This window comes from Anolis sagrei, chromosome 3 (assembly GCF_037176765.1).
Source record: "Anolis sagrei isolate rAnoSag1 chromosome 3, rAnoSag1.mat, whole genome shotgun sequence".
Taxonomy (NCBI): domain Eukaryota; kingdom Metazoa; phylum Chordata; class Lepidosauria; order Squamata; family Dactyloidae; genus Anolis; species Anolis sagrei.
The window spans coordinates 236,465,096-236,481,531 of NC_090023.1; the positions used below are offsets into that span (position 1 = coordinate 236,465,096).

Genomic DNA, 16,436 nt, shown 5'->3' on the forward strand with positions numbered 1-16,436 from the left:
CTGAACTCCACCAATGATGGAATTGAACCAAACTTGACCAACAGAACTCCCATGACCATCAGAAAATACTGGAAGGGTTTGGTGGGCATTGATCTTGAGTTTTGGAGTTGTAGTTCACCTACATCCAGAAGGAACCGAGAACTCAACCAATGATCGATCTGGACCAAACTTAGGAGAAATACTCAGTATGCCCAAATGTGAACACTGGTGGAGTTTGGGGAAAACAGACCTTGATATTTGGTAGTTGCTGTAATGTATAGTTCACCTACAATCAAAGAGCATTCTGAACTCCACCAACAATGGAACTGAACCAGTCTTGGCACAGAGAACCCCCATGACCCAACAGAAAATACTGGAAGGGCATGGTGGGCATTGACTGACATTGAGTTTTGGAGTATTCATTCACCTACATCCAGAGAGCAGAAGGAGGGCTTTTGGTGAGAGGATTTGCCGTCTGTTTCCAAGAAGGAAGAGAAGGACAGGCGGAGAGATTTTCAGCCTTCTTTGCCAAAGGGGTTCCTAAGATCATCAGAAATATGTGTTTTCTGATGGTCTTTAGTGACCTCTCTGAAACCACCCCTGTGACCCCCCCCCCCCGGGGTACCACACCCCCAGGTTAAGAAACACTGCTTTAAAGGAATAATGTACTATATATATCAGGCACGGGCAAATTTCGGTCTTCCAGGTGTTTTGGACTTCAACTCCCACAATTCCTCACAGCCTCAGGCCCTTTCCTTTTCCCCCTCAGCCGCAGCAATACCGAAGTTTGACCATGCCTGAAATACATGAATGCTAAGATCCATTCAAATCTCTTCTTAGAATATGATAAAGCTTGCAGATAGCCAATTTCTCATTAGCAAGATTGTCACGCTGTTTAAAAAAATAATTCCATTTTGTTCACTGAAATCTCCTTGATCTAGCAATGGACTTGAGCTGCTGAAAGGAAGCAAGAAAGGCACAACTTCCTTCTTCACTAACCTTGTCCACAGTAAAGCAATATGACAACATTTGTATTTCAGATTATACTCATGGAAGCTGGAGCTACAGTGTGGATGTATCATTGTGACAACAAAAATGATTTGCTGATCTGTTTGTCATGTTCAAACAATGCCTAAAAAATATTTAGAGTCTCGTTTATCCAACACAATAAATCAACAGGAAAAGCAGTTCAATACACAGTAACATTATGTAGTAATTAGTGTATTTACGAATTTAGCACCAAAACATCACAATGTATTGAAACAGCTATGGATCCAGATGGGAGGCAAACTGCGTTGGATAATACAGAACATTGGATGAGCGAAGGTTGGATAAACAAAATTCAACTGTATTTATTTATTTGTATTTATAACCTGCCCTTTCTCACCCCAAAGGGGACTCAGAGCAGCTTACAAGTATTACATGTATATACAATCTATTATATTATTAGCATAGCACAATATTCGTATTAGTAAAGGTTTCCCCTTGACATTAAGTCTAGTCGTGTCTGACTCTGGGGGGTGGTGCTCATCTCCATTTCTAAGCTGAAGAGTCAGCGTTGTCCACAGACACTTCCAAGCCGAAGCTGGGGCTAACAGCGGCAACTCACCCCACTCCCCAGATTCAAACCACCAACCTTTTGGTCAGCAAGTTCGGCAGCTCAGTGGTTTAACCCACTGCGCCACCGGCGACCCTGGTATTAGTATTATATATTACTATATTGTACTATAACACTATACTGCTATATTATTAGTAATACTGCATGTAATATATAATATACAATTATTATATTGTATTATTATTAGTGAGCCCCAGTGGCACAGTGGGTTAAAACATTGAGCTGCTGAACTTGCTGACTGAAAGGCCAGAAGATCAAAACTGGGGAGCGGGGTGAGCTCCTGCTGTTAGCCTCAGCTTCTGCCAACCTAGCTATTAAAAAACATGCAAATGTGAGTAGAGCAATAAGTACCGCTTTGATAATGGCGCTCCATGCAGTCATGCCACTCACATGACTTTGGAGGCATCTATGGACAGTGCCAGCTCTTCAGCTTAGAAATTGAGATGAGCACCAACCCCCAGAGTTGGACACGACTACACTTAATGTCAAGGGGAAACCTTCACTAATACTAATACGACCATTATTAGTATTATATTGTATTACACTATAATATTATAAATATTAGATGTATATACAATATATTATTAGCATTAGTCTTATATATTACTATATTGTACTATACCACTATACTGCAATATTATTATTATTACATGTAATATATAATATACAAATATTATATTATTATATTGTATTATTATTAGTATTATATTGTATTACATTCTAACATTATGATCATTAAATGTACATACCATATATTATTTGTTGTTGTTGTTCATTCATTCAGTCACTTCCGACTTTTCGTGACCTCATGAACCATCCCACCATATATTAGCATAGCACAATGTTAGTATTATATATTACTATATTGTACTATACTGTCATATTACTAGTAATATTACATGTAATATATTATATACAATTATTATATTGTATTATTATTAGCATTATATTGTATTACATGATAATATTATTATCTGCTTAGATGCTGAACTCACTGACCAAAAGGTCTGCAGTTTGAATCCAGGGAGCAGAGTGAGCTCCCACTGTTAGCCCCAGCTTCTGCCAATTTAACAGTTCAAAAACATGCAAATGTTATTAGATCAATAGGTATTGCTTTGGCGGGAAGGTAACGGTGCTCCATGCAGTCATGCCAGGCAAATCTGCCGATTTGCTACCGGGCCCAATTCAAGGTGTTGGTACTGGCCTATAAAGCCCTAAACGGTTCCGGCCCAAGATACCTAGCGGACCGCATCTCGGCCTATGAACCCACCCGGACTTTGAGATCTTCCGGGGAGGCCCTGCTCTCGATCCCGCCAGCCTCTCAAGCACGGCTGGCGGGGACGAGAGACAGGGCCTTCTCGGTGGTGGCTCCTCGGCTGTGGAACGCCCTTCCTGCAGATGTTAGGCTGGCCCCATCTCTCTTGACATTTCGTAAAAAGTTGAAGACCTGGATGTTCGTGCAGGTGTTTGAGTAACTGTAGTGCAATTTAGGTAATTTGAACATAGGAACGGACAATGGACGACGAATTTGGATCACGTTTTGGATGATGGGTTTTCCTGTGATAACTATGTATTGACGTTGTTAATTGCTAGTAATAGAATTGTGTAGTTTAATTGTCATGGTATATTGCTTGCTGCTGTTTTTAGTGTCTTGTTGTTTACTGTCTGGAAACCGCCGTGAGTCGCCCTCGGGCTTGAGATACGGCGGTATACAAGAATAGTAAATAAATAAATAAATAAATAAATGACCTTGGAGGTGTCTATGGACAACGCCGGCTTTTCGGCTTAGCAATGGAGATGAGCACCACCTCCCAGAGTCGGGCACAACTAGACTTAATGTCAAGGGGAAACCTTTACATTTACTTACAATATATTATATTATTAACACAGCACAATGTTAGGATTATATATTACAGTAGAGTCTCACTTATCCAACATAAATGGGCTGGCAGAATGTTGGATAAGAGAAAATGTCGGATAATAAGGAGGGATTAGGGAAAAGCCTATTAAATGTCAAATTACGTTATGATTTTACAAATTAAGCACCAAAACATCGTGTTTTACAACAAATCAACAGAAAAAACAGTTCAATATTTATTTTTTATTTATTTATTTGCGACATTTATATGCCACCCTTCTCACCCCAAAGGGGACTCAGAGCGGCTTACAAGTTATATGTAAATAGAATATATTATATTATTAGCATAGCACAGTTTTAGTACTATACATTCCCATATTGTACTATACCACTATACTGTAATATTATTAGTAATATTACATGTAATATGAAATATATAATTATTATTTTGTATTATTATTAGTATTATATTGTATTACATTATAATATGATAATCAATGTATTATTATCAATGCACGGTAACATTATGTAGTAATTACTATATGTACGTATTTAGCAGCAAAACATCACAATGTATTGAAACAGCTGTGGATCCAGGTGGGAGGCAGACTGCGTTGGATAATACACGACGTTGGATGAGTGAAGGTTGGATAAGTGAGACTCCAGTGTATATACTATACTATACTATAATATATAGTAAAACCAATGTACTTGATGAACAGCTTCCAGACTTTGCATGGAGCTGAGTTTGGTTCCCCTTCATTATAATGGTGTAGGGGAGCCCCCGGTGGCGCAGTGGGTTAAACCCCTGTGCCGGCAGGACTGAAGACCAACAGGTCGCAGGTTCGAATCCGGGGAGCGGCGGATGAGCTCCCTCTATCAGCTCCAGCTCCTCATGATGGGACATGAGAGAAGCCTCCCAAAAGGATGATAAAAATATCAAATCATCCAGGCGTCCCCTAGGCAACGTCCTTGCAGACAGCCAATTCTCTCACACCAGAAGCAACTTGCAGTTTCTCAAGACGCTCCTGACACGACAATAATAATAATAATAATAATAATAATAATAATGGTGTAAAGGAGCACATTTCCTTGCAAATAATAAAACAAATATAATTCCCTACATCCTGAAGTATTATTGAACCTTTAGCTCCAAATAAAAACAAGGGAACACAAATCCAGGCAGCCTTATCTGATGAAATACAAGAAGAATGTGACTGTTTCCCTTCTTGTGGAAAGGGATCTCAGTGCACCATTTTAAAGCCCACATTCAAACCGATAGCTCGTTTTCCACCAAAGTGAACCACATCGTATTCCGAAACCAACAATGAGACTCTGTTAACAATTTATCATCAAGGCATTGATGATGTTCTATATAAAAAATAGTAACGATAAAAGGGAGAATGTAAAGCTGCTGGAGGTCTATTTTCTCCCTCCATTGTAGTCCCACGGCATGAGGTCCTGCCACAGAGCTATTGGAAGTTTAAGCCAAGGAATAAATAAATACCCTATTGTCACACACAGCGAGAAAAGCCACCAGGACATTTCCTGATGAGCAAAAGCTATTGATCAAAGCACTGAAATGTTTCTCTAAAAGGGGAGCTAAGCAAGAGAGAAAGACAAAAGCCTTCGGATTTAACCTTGAGCAGGACAAACTGCGATCTCTGCTTTCAATCAGGCAAGGAGTTTGCGGTACCCTTGAGAAGCGCTGATGGAGCGGCCTTTCCGACAGACCCAGAGGACACCCAACCCACTGTCCTCAAAAGCAATATCTCAGGCCCCTTCCACACTGCTGGATAAAATCCCACCTTACTTGCTTTGAACTGGGATATGTGGTAGTGTGGACTCGGGGCCCTTCCACACATCCCTATATCCCAGAATATCAAGGCAGAAAATCCCACATTATCTGCTTTGAACTGGGATATGTGGTAGTGTGGACTCAGGTCCCTTCCACACATCCCTAAATCACAGAATATCAAGGCAGAAAATCCCACATTATCTGCTTCGAACTGCGTTATCTGAGTCCACACTCAGATCATGTGGGATTTTCTGCCTTGATATTCTGGGATATAGGGCTGTGTGGAAGGGCCCTCAGATAACCCAGTTCAAAGCAGATATTGTGGGATTTTCTGCCTTGATATTCTTGGTTGTATGGTTATGTGGAAAGGCCTCTCAGGACACCCAACCCATCATTCCCAGAACAGAAGAGTGGACTTTCGGGAGCCTTTTTAAGAAGTGCAGTGCCCAAGGAGAGACCAAGATGCTCTTCCTTCATCATCCAGGGCATGGGACATGTGTCCTTATGGCTCCTCTCCCAAAAGACAAAGAGAACAGAGAACACAGACCTATAACCCAGAATATCAAGGCAGAAAATTCCACAATATCTGCTTTAAACTGGGTTATGTGAGTCCACACTGTCATATATTGCAGTTCAAAGCTGAAAATGTGGGATTTTATTCAGCTGTGTGAAAGGGGCCCGAGAGATCCTCCAAAAGGTCTCCATGCCAAAATAAATGGGGGGAAAGGCAAGCACACAGACTGTGTAACAACAGATCAAAACGGAGACTCGGTCAAATCCAGGGGATGAAGGACATGTGCCCCACAAAGAGGGCAAAGGGAAGCAGGGCACCTCGGCAGAAGGGCAAGTGGGGAGTAAAAGGATAAGGCACAAGGAATGGGAAACCTGAAAAGAAAGAAAGGGGGAAGAAGAAAAGACAGAGGAGGGGGGTGTTACGGGAGATAGGAAGGAGAGAGGGAAATAAGAAGGGACTGGAGGAAGGAAGGGAAAAAGGGAGGAAGGATGGTGGTAATGAAAAGAGGAAGGGGGGGTAAGCAGGATGGAAAGGAGTGAGAGGGAAACAGAAAGGAGGGAGAAAGATGGGAAGGAAGGTGTGTAAGTGGGAAGGAAGGAAGGAGAATGAGGGAGGGAAAGAAGGAAGGAAGGAAGGAAGGAAGGAAGGAGGGAAAGAAGGAGGGACGGGAAGCAAGGAAAGAAGGGAGGAAGGATGGTGGTAAAGAAAGAAGGAAGAGAGGTAAGCAGGATGGAAAGAGGGCAAAAAGAAGTGAGAGGGGAACAGAAAGGAGGGAGAAAGATGGGAAGGAAGGTTTGTAAGTGGGAAGGAAGGCAGGAAAGAAGAAAGGAAGGAGAGAGGGGGGAAAGGAGGAGGGTTGAAAGGAAGGAAAGGAAGAAGGGAGAATGGAGGGAGGGAGGTAAGTGGGATATAGAGGGCAAAAAGGAATGAGAGAGGAACAGAAAGGAGGGAGAAAGATGGGAAGGAAGGAAGATAGGAAGGAGAGACAGATAGGAGAAAGGACAGAAGGAAAGAAGGAAGGGGGAAGGAGGTAAATTAGATGGATAGAGGGCAAAAAGGAGTGAGAGAGGAACAGAAAGGGAGGGAGGGAGGAAGATGGGAATGAAGGTGTGTAAGCGGGAAAGAAGGAAGGCAGAAAGGAAAGTAATTGGGAAGGAAGATAGGAAGGACAGAAGAAAGGAAGGAGGGAGGGAGGGAGGGAAGGAAGGAAGGGGAGGGAGAGAGGTAAGTGGGATGGAAAGAGGACAAAAAGGAGTGAGAGAGGAACAGAAGAGAGGGAGGAAGATAGGAAGGAAGGAAGGTATGCAAGTGGGAAGGAAGGCAGGAAGGAAGGTATTTGGGAAGAAAGGAAGGAGAGAGGGAAAGAAAGAGGAATGGAAGGAAGGGAAGGAGGAGGGAAGGAGGTAAGTGGAATGGAAGGAGGGCAAAGAGAGAGAGAGGAACAGATATGTAAGAGTGGGCAGGAAGACAGGAAGGAAGATAGGATGGTGGTAAAGAAAGATTGGAGAGAGGGAAGCAAGTAAGTGGGAAGAAGGATGGGAGGGAGGGAGGAAAGCATGTAAGTGGGAAGATAGATAGGAAGGAAGGAAGGAAGGACGGACGGACGATAGGATGGTGGTAAAGAAGGATGGGAGAGAGGGAGAGGCAAGTAAGTGGGAAGATAGAAAGGAAGGAAGGAAGAAGATAGAGAAGGAAGAGAGAGAGGGAGGGAAAGTGGGAAGATAGGGAGGAAGGAAGGAAGGAAGGAAGGAAGGATGGATGGTGGTAAAGAAGGATGGGAGAGAGGGAGGGAGGCATGTAAGTGGGAAGAAGGATGGGAGGCAAGGAGGGAGGGAGGAAAGCATGTAAGTGGGAAGATAGATAGGAAGGAAGGTAGGAAAGAAGGACGATAGGATGGTGGTAAAGAAGTATGGGAGAGATAGTGGGAAGATAGGAAGGGAAGAGGGAGGGAGGTAAATGGGATGGAAAGAGGGCAGAAAGGAGTGAGATAGGAACAGAAGGGAGGGAGGAAGATAGGAAGGAAGGCATGTAAGTGGGAAGGAAGGAAGATAGGATGGTGGTAAAGAAGGAAGGGAGGGAGGGATGCGAGTGGGAAGATAGGAAGGAAGGCGCGCAGTCTCCCTCCCCCTTCTTACCTGGCACTGGGGGCCGGAGAAGCCCGGGGGGCATGCGCAGGTGAAGGCGGGCTGGGGCTGGAGGAAGAGGAGCGGGAGGCGTCGCGGGAGGGCGGCGGCGGCGGGCAGGCGGGCCAGGGCCGGCAGGCAGGTGCCATTGTTCTTGCAGGGCTGTCCGCGGCAGGCTGGCTCCAGGGCCGGCGGGGCCCCCTCTTCCTCCGGCCCGGGCAGGCAGGCGCGGCGCTGGGCCAAGGCCAGCAGCACCAACAGCGGGAGGCAGCGGCGCATCGTGGTGCTTGCCCGGCAGGAGAGTGGCCGGGGACGAAGAAGGAGAGGAGGGAGGAGAAGAGGGAGGCCGACTCCTCAGCGGAGCCCGAAGCTGACGAGGCTGATGAGGCTGCTGATGCTCCTGCTGCTGCTTCTGCCCGGCAAGGTGCGGGCGGAGACTGGGGAGGGAGTGGCCGGCCTGCAGGAGCGGAAATGGCCGGCAGAGGGCGCGCTCGCACAACTTGGCGCCGGAGAAGAAGAGGAGGAGGAGGAGGAGGAAGAGAGGGTCTGTGCAGCTACACCAGGCAGAGGCTAACTTCAGCCCTCCAGGTGTTTTGGACTCCCACAATTCCTCACAGCCTCAGACTCTTCCCCCCCCTCAAGCACAGGCAAACTTCGGCCCTCCAGGTGTTTTGGACTCCAACTCCCATAATTCCTAACATCCTCCTTTCCTCTTGACCCTCAGGCACGGGCAAACTTCAGCCCTCCTAGTGTTTTGGACTCCAACTCCCACAATTCCTAACGTCCTCCTTTCCTTTTGCCCCTCAGGCACAGGCAAACTTCAGCCCTCCTAGTGTTTTGGACTCCAACTCCCACAATTTCTAACATCCTCAGGCCCTTTCCTTTTGACCCTCAGGCACAGGCAAAATTCCAACTCCCACAATTCCTCACAGCCGGTAGGCTGTTAGGAATTGTGGGAGTTTGAGTCCAAAACACTTGGAGGACTGAAGTTTGCCCGTGCCTGATCCATAGCGTCGAGCCCTGGCCAAGTGATACCAAACTAATACATTGGAGGCACCCAAACATGTCCTTCCCAGTGGGGTCATTGAAGAGTTCCTTCCTTCCTTCTCCTCTGCCTTCCTTCAGAAGAGGTTGAAACCGAAGTGACATAAAAACATTCAGCATTGGGTTGCTGTACGTTTTTTGGGCTGTATGGCCATGTTCCAGAAGCATTCTCTCCTGACATTTCGCCTGCATCTATGGCAGGCAACCTCAGAGGTTGCCATAGATGCAACCATAGATGTAGGTGAAATGTCAGGAGAGAATGCTTCTGGAACATGGCCATACGGCCCGAAAAACTTACAGCAACCCAGTGATTCCAGCCATGAAAGCCTTCAACAACACATTCAGCATTGTTTCAGAAGAAATTTCAGTACTGTTTAATTTTCTCAATGGAGGCCACAAGGGGGTGCTAGAGAGAGAGAGAGAGAAGGATAGTCCATTTTACAGGGCTGGGAGGCTGGGTTGAAGGAGGAAAACTATTTCCCCCTGTTCTCCTCTTATTCCCATCGCCTATGTCCCAGTCCTGGAAACAACTCTCATTTATGAAATGGGAAGTGTGGCAGGGAAGTAATCAATAAAAAAGGGGGAAATTGTTTTCCTCCTTCAACTCCTCCTGCCCATAAAATGGACTATCCTTCTCTCTCTAGCGCCCCCTTGTGGCTTCCTCCCCATAATGGAACAGTACCGAAATGTCTTCGTTCCTATTGAAATAGCCCTGCAGTTAGGTGTAACTACCAAAGAATTTTATAACTCCAGCATATATTTACTGTGGGCCCATGGTATCAATTGGTGCTTGGTTCCAGGAACCCCCCATTAATACCGACATCTACAGATGATTGTGTCTCATGTTTTATAATGGGATAGGAAAATGGCATTTTTCATACAGAATCAAAAAATTAAGGTTTTCTGTGTTGTTGAAGGCTTTCATGGCCAGACTCACTGGGTTGCTCTTAGTTTTCTGGACTGTACGGCCATGCTCCAGAGGCATTCCCTCCGAAAGTTTCACCCACATCTATGGCAGCCATCCTTAGAGGTTGTGAGATCTGTTGGAAACTCGGAAAATTGGGTTTATATATCTGTGGAATGTCCAGGGTGGAAGAAAGAACTCTTGCCTGCTTGAGACATGTGTGAATGTTGCAATTGGCCACCTTGATTAGCACTGAATGGCCTTGCAGCCTCAAACTCTGGCTGGTTGCTGCCCTGGGGGAATCCTTTGCTGGGAGGTGTTAGTGGGCCCTGATGGATTCTTGTCTGGAATTCTTTATTTTTTTAGTGTTGCTTTTTATTTACTGTCTTGAGTTTTTTTAATACTGGTAACCAGATTTTCTTTTTGGAATTATTTGAGGGTGGTTATAGTTCATGTTTTCATACATGGTTGAATCCATGGATTCAGGATCCCTGGATACAAAGGTCTTGCTGTCTCTGTAAGGCTAAAACTCTATAATTATTGGTTTCATGAATCTTCTAAGTATATGCACTCTGTCATTGTTGCCCAATTACAATGATGCTTCAAATCACAGGTTCGCTTTCACATGCAAAAAGCCTTCACTTGTTTTTTATTTTATGGTCATGGATTTTGTCAAATCCACATTATCTGCTTTGAAGTGGAGTATATGAGTCTACACTTCCTGGTTGCGCAGTGGGTTAAACCACTGTGTTGCTGAACTTGCTGATCAAAAGGTTGAATCTCGGGAGTGGAGTGAGCACCTGCTGTCAGCCCCAACTTCTGCCAACCTAGTAGTTTGAAAACATGCAAATGTGAGTAGTTCAATAGGGACCGCTCCAGTGGTAAGGTAATGGCGCTCCATGCAGTCATGCTGGTCACATCACCTTGGAGGTGTCTATGGACAACGCCAGCTCTTCGACTTAGAAATGGAGATGAGCACCAACCTCCAGAGTTGGACACAACTGGACTTAATATCAGGGGAAAACCTTTACTTTTACCTTTACACTTCCATATAATCCAGTTCAAAGCAGATAACCTGGATTTTATATGTCAGTGTAGAAGAGGCCTGAGAGGAGCAACACTGGAAGGTGACATTTCCTACAGACCCAGCCCTGGCTTCTACTCACAAGAATGAAGATGAAGTTATGAGGCAGAAATGTGGACTCAAACTCCTTTGTGAAATTACTGAACGCCCAGCATTTTTCAGACAGATTAGGCATTAATCATGTTGGTTGTGATGATGAGAACTTGTAACATAACACGTCTGAAAGATATGTGATTGGAGAAGATATTCACCTTAAGAATTGGGGAAAGACCTCTCCCCAAAGAGGTCTACTAGGTGCACCAACCAGCAATGCAATCTGACTTAATATCTCCAACTTTATATGACCACATAACTCTAACTTTTTTGTGTGAGAGTAACTGGATTTGCTTGGATTTAGCCAAAGTGATTGCTCAAAATATTTATGTTATATAGCCTACATGTAATGCAGTGCTGTATTTCTATTTCCAAGTTGATATGAAGGGCAGCACATTGTTACTTCTTACCTTCTTTCACACCTGAAAGGCTACACACTTGGTGCCACACTGACTCCCTCTGCTGGCTATTTTTAAAACCACGTATACAATATATGTTTTTGCCAAGCCTCTATCTGTGCCCATTGCCTACTGTCCAAAATCCCTAACTACAGATTTACTTAATCAGAGGCTCTTTGTCTTTGTTCTATATTATTTCCATGTAAATGTGGAACACTCAGAATGAATCCACTAATATGAATTGGATACACGAAGCCTGAGCTTTCCAGAGTAATTCTTATATTTCTTCAGCCATCATATAATAGTAAAACTTTATGTCCAAGCACTCATTGTAAAAGCCACACACCCCCAATGTAGAGATACATTTCAATAAATCGGTTCTGGAAGGGCTCATCCCCAAAAGGAGTGGTCTTATGCAAAGCTAGTAATAGTATAATATCATAATAATATACTTTATTTACGAGGGTTGAATGAAAAGTAATGCCTCCACCTTCATTACTTGGGTTTGGATGGGAATATTTTAATAAATCAAACGCAGAAATAATCTTTAGAATGTGCTCTTTAATGACCGCTATTCACTTTTCCACATAATCACCAGACAATTGGATACATTTCTGCCAACGATGAACAAGTTTTTTGAAGCCATCACGGAAGAAGTCAACACTCTGTTTCTGCAACCAGCGTCTCACAGTTCTCGCAACATCTTCATCAGAAGAATAATGATGTCCCCACAGATCTTCTTTCATTATTGGGAACAAATGGAAGTCAGACGGTGCTAAATCTGGACTGTATGGAGGATGTCGTATGGTGGTGAGAACCAGTCTGAAGTTTCAAGTCTGTGCACTTTCATTTTAGGTTTTAGCATCCTGGGTACCCGTGGTGCACAGATCTTCTGATAGCCAAGCAAAGCAATAATGCCGTATACCAGTACTGCCATCTGTTGAGGAGTTACGAAGGTAGAGGCATTACTTTTCATTCAACTCTCGTATATTCCACTCTATCTCCCCGAGGGGACTCATAGAGGATTACAGGAACATATGGCAAACATTCAATGCTGTTATACAATTGACAAAGACAATGCTCAACTCAGTCATGGGGAGGTGCTGTTATTTCATTTTCCATGCCAAGGAGTATGTCATCCATGGACTCTTCCTAGCTGGATTTTTGCCAGCATGTTTTTCAGGTCGCCTTTTACCTCCCTGCCAAAGCTGTACCTATTTATCTACTTACAATGTTGTTTTCGGGCAGCTAGGTGAGCAGAAGCTGGGCTGACAGCAGGAGCTCACCCCAACCGAGGCTTGAGCTGCCGACCTTCTGGTTGGCAGGATCATCTATTGCTGGCAGGTTGCTCGCTGTGCTAACCTGGCCCTATAATAAGTGTAAATATTATCTAAGAAGAATATAAACAGATTGGATCATGTCCAGAAGAGGAGCCCCAAGATGGTTACTTGTCTGAAAAACAAGATCTATGAGAAACAATTGAAAAAAGAAACCACATTTTGAGCAAATGTCATGAGAAATGTCCTAAAGGCCAGAGCTGTTCAACAACAAAACAGGTTGTCATAGGTGCCGCTACACTGTAGAGTTATGTGTTTGATACCACTTTAGCTGCCATGGCTCAATGCTATGGGATCAAGGAAGCACCTTAGGCGAGTTAAATTTATGTATTTATTGTATCAGAAGCAAACCAAAGGTATAGTTTAAAAATGTATTTAAAATACACACAGTTTAAAAACTTGGCATTATATTAAATGTCCTTTGACCAGAACCTAGCCACTTGGAGTGCCTCTGGTGTTGCTATAAGAAGGTCCTCCACTGTGCATGTGGCAGGGCTCAGACTGCATTGTAATAGGTGGTCTGTGGTTTGCTCTTCTCCATACTTGCATGTCGTGGACTCTACTTTGTAGCCCCATTTCTTAAGGTTGGCTCTGCATCTCGTGGTGCCAGAATGCAGTCTGTTCATCACCTTCCAAGTCTCCCAGTCTTCTGTATGCCCAGGGGGGAGTTTCTTATTCAGTAACAGCCATGGCTTGAGGTTCTGGGTTTTAGCCTGCCACCTTTGGACTCTCGCTTGCTGAGGTGTTCCAGCGAGTATCTCTTTAGATCTTAGAAAACTATTTCTTGATTTAAGGTGTTGGCGTGCTGTCTGATATCTGAACAGAGGATGGGCCGAAGATGTTGCTGCCTTGGTCCTTTCATTACTGGCTGCTACTTCCCAGCAGATGTCAGGTTGTGCAATACCAGCTAAACAGTATAATTTCTCCATTGGTGTAGAGCGTAGACATCCTGTGATAATGCAGCATGTCTCATTAAGAGCCACATCCACTGTTTTAGTGTGGTGAGATGTGCTCCTCACTGAGCATGCATGCTCAGCAGCAGAGTAGCAAAGCACAAAGGAAGATGTGGCGAGTTAAATAAACCTAGGAGCAAAATCTCTTAAAAGTAGCTTTTTTTCCAAGCACAAAATATGCAAGATGGATGGAGTAGAACGTATGAGTTGAAATTAAATAAATAACACATTGAATCGATTGTCGAAGGCTTTCAGGGCTGGAATCACTGGGTTGCTGTGAGTTTTCCAGGCTGTATGGCCATGTTCCAGAATCATTCTCTCCTGATGTTTTGCTCACATCTATGGCAAGCATCCTCAGTGGTTGTGAGGTCTGTTGGAAAATAGACAAGGGGGGGGGGGGTTATATATCTGTGGAATTGAAATCCACAAGCATGTGAACAATTTCAACAGAAAGGAGGAAACCATGAAAATTATCAAAATCTGACTACCAGTATTTAAAAAACTCTAAAATCAAGACAGTAAATAAAGAGGAACACTCAGAAAACAGAAATTCCAGACAAGAAACAATGAGTGCCAGCTCACACCTCCTAACAAAAAATTCCCCCAGGCAGGAAGCATCCAGGCTTTGAACCTGCAAGGCTATTTAATGTTAATCAAACAGACAAGAGTTTTTTCCCCCGCCCTGGATATTCCACAAATACATAAACCTCAATTGCCTACTTTCCAACGGACCTCACAACCTCTGGGAATGCATGCCATAAATGTGGGTGAAACTTCAGGAAAGAATGCTTCTGGAACATGGCTATACAGCCCAGAAAACTTACAAATTGTATTGTATTTGAGGAGTATTTTGAATACAGAACATAAAATTGTTACCTGTATAGTAACAAATAAATCAAAAACCTGTCTGGTGTAAAATTACCAATTTGTTTCACAAATTGCTAGTATTTTACTTTGTAGTTTAACTCAGATTTTAACTCAATTTCCTTTTTGCATGATCCTATCTTAAGCAGAACCTTTGTTAAACGTTGGGCAGAGACCATTGTATGAGAGATTTTGGGCTATTAGCAATAAAACAGTATTCATCCTATATCCTATTCATCCTGTGTACAATTGGGAGTTAGGGCTCTCCCTTTATTTACACTCACTTGATTTTAAAATGTATTATTAGTCTAATAGCTCATTAGGGCAGCTTGAATTGCTGACAGACTTAACTCAGCTTTATTTCAAGGGATTATCTGTATCCTAGTAGCTGAAAGACTTAGAAAATCTGCATTGAATAGACAACAAATAAAGATATTCTAATATCCCCTTAATATCCTCATGAAACTATCCCTAGTCAAGCATTGCTTCGTCCAATAAAATGATGCTAGACTGTAAAGAGTGTGTGCTGCTCACTCCACACTCCTTTGAGAGGCCCTTGTGACTTAAATATGCGCAGCAAAGCATCAGGCAATGCTCTTAGAAATGTATAGGATATATCCATCTGCAAATGACGTAATCTTATAGCAACCGGCACGTCTAAATCACTTCATTATTAATGTGTTCAGAGATGACCTGTATTATACAGATTGTTTCAGCACAAGCAGAACAACTGAGCTGTTCTCCCAGCAGAGGTCTAGATGCTTGTTTTCCTTAAGGATGGTCAGTAGGGAAACGTGAGTAGCTAGTAGGTCAAGAAACTGCAACCAAAGAAGGCAAAAACAACTCGGATATTATGTGGTTCTGTTTTATGTGCTGCATTTTAATTTCTGTGGGTCTATAAAACAGTAGCAGAGAATGACCTCCAAATTGTTCCCTGAGGTGAAGAGCCACATATTAATGCTTTGAGTGTGTTTATATGTGCATTTTTGCTCAAGTAATGAAGGCTCTGGCTAGTAAAAGCTAAACACTCCTTTTAAAGATAAATGTATGTAATAATCTCAGTATCCAAGATCTACATTTCTTCTACTTAATTTTCATGCTGTTTTCTTAGAATCATAGAATCAAAGAGTTGGAAGAGACCTCATGGGCCATCCAGTCCAACCCCCTGCCAAGAAACAGGAATATTGCATCCAAATCACCCCTGACAGATGGCCATCCAGCCTCTGTTTAAAAGCTTCCAAAGAAGGAGCCTCCACCACACTCCGGGGCAGAGAGTTCCACTGCTAAACTGCTCTCACGGTCAGGAAGTTCTTCCTCATGTTCAGATGGAATCGCCTCTCTTGTAGTTTGAAGCCATTGTTCTGTGTCCTAGTCTCCAAGTTAGCAGAAAACAAGCTTGCTCCCTCCTCCCTGTGGCTTCCTCTCACATATTTATACATGGCTATCATATCTCCTCTCAGCCTTCTCTTCTTCAGGCTAAATATGCCCAGCTCCTTAAGCTGCTCCTCATAGGGCTTGTTCTCCAGACCCTTGATCATTTTAGTTGCCCTCCTCTGGACACATTCCAGCTTGTCAATATCTCTCTTGAATTGTGGTGCCCAGAATTGGACACAATATTCCAGGTGTGGTCTAACCAAAACAGAATAGAGGGGTAGCATTACTTCCTTAGATTTTATATACAATCTAATTGGTCAAGAAAAGAAGAGGGTTTTTTGAGCAAAAGGACAACTCAGTCTTGTATCTTCAATCCACCAAAGAGTAAATGGGCTACTTTTTGTTGACTATCCGTTCAGTTCGTTTCTGACTCTTCGTGAGTTCATGGACCAGCCCACACCAGAGCTCGCTGTTGGCCGTCGTCACCCCCATCTC

At 43.5% G+C, this 16,436-nt stretch overlaps 1 protein-coding gene across 1 annotated transcript in view; it reads right to left on the reverse strand.

Annotated features, from left to right (window-relative positions):
- The window catches only part of DNER (delta/notch like EGF repeat containing), a 196,615-nt gene extending 188,269 nt beyond the window's left edge, over positions 1-8,346 (reverse strand). Inside the window, exon 1 of the mRNA XM_060767819.2 lies at positions 7,903-8,346. Coding sequence (XP_060623802.2) covers positions 7,903-8,169 — 267 coding nt within the window. The 5' untranslated portion in view covers positions 8,170-8,346. The remainder of the gene's footprint in view (positions 1-7,902) is intronic.
- Between the last annotated feature and the right edge of the window lie 8,090 nt (positions 8,347-16,436).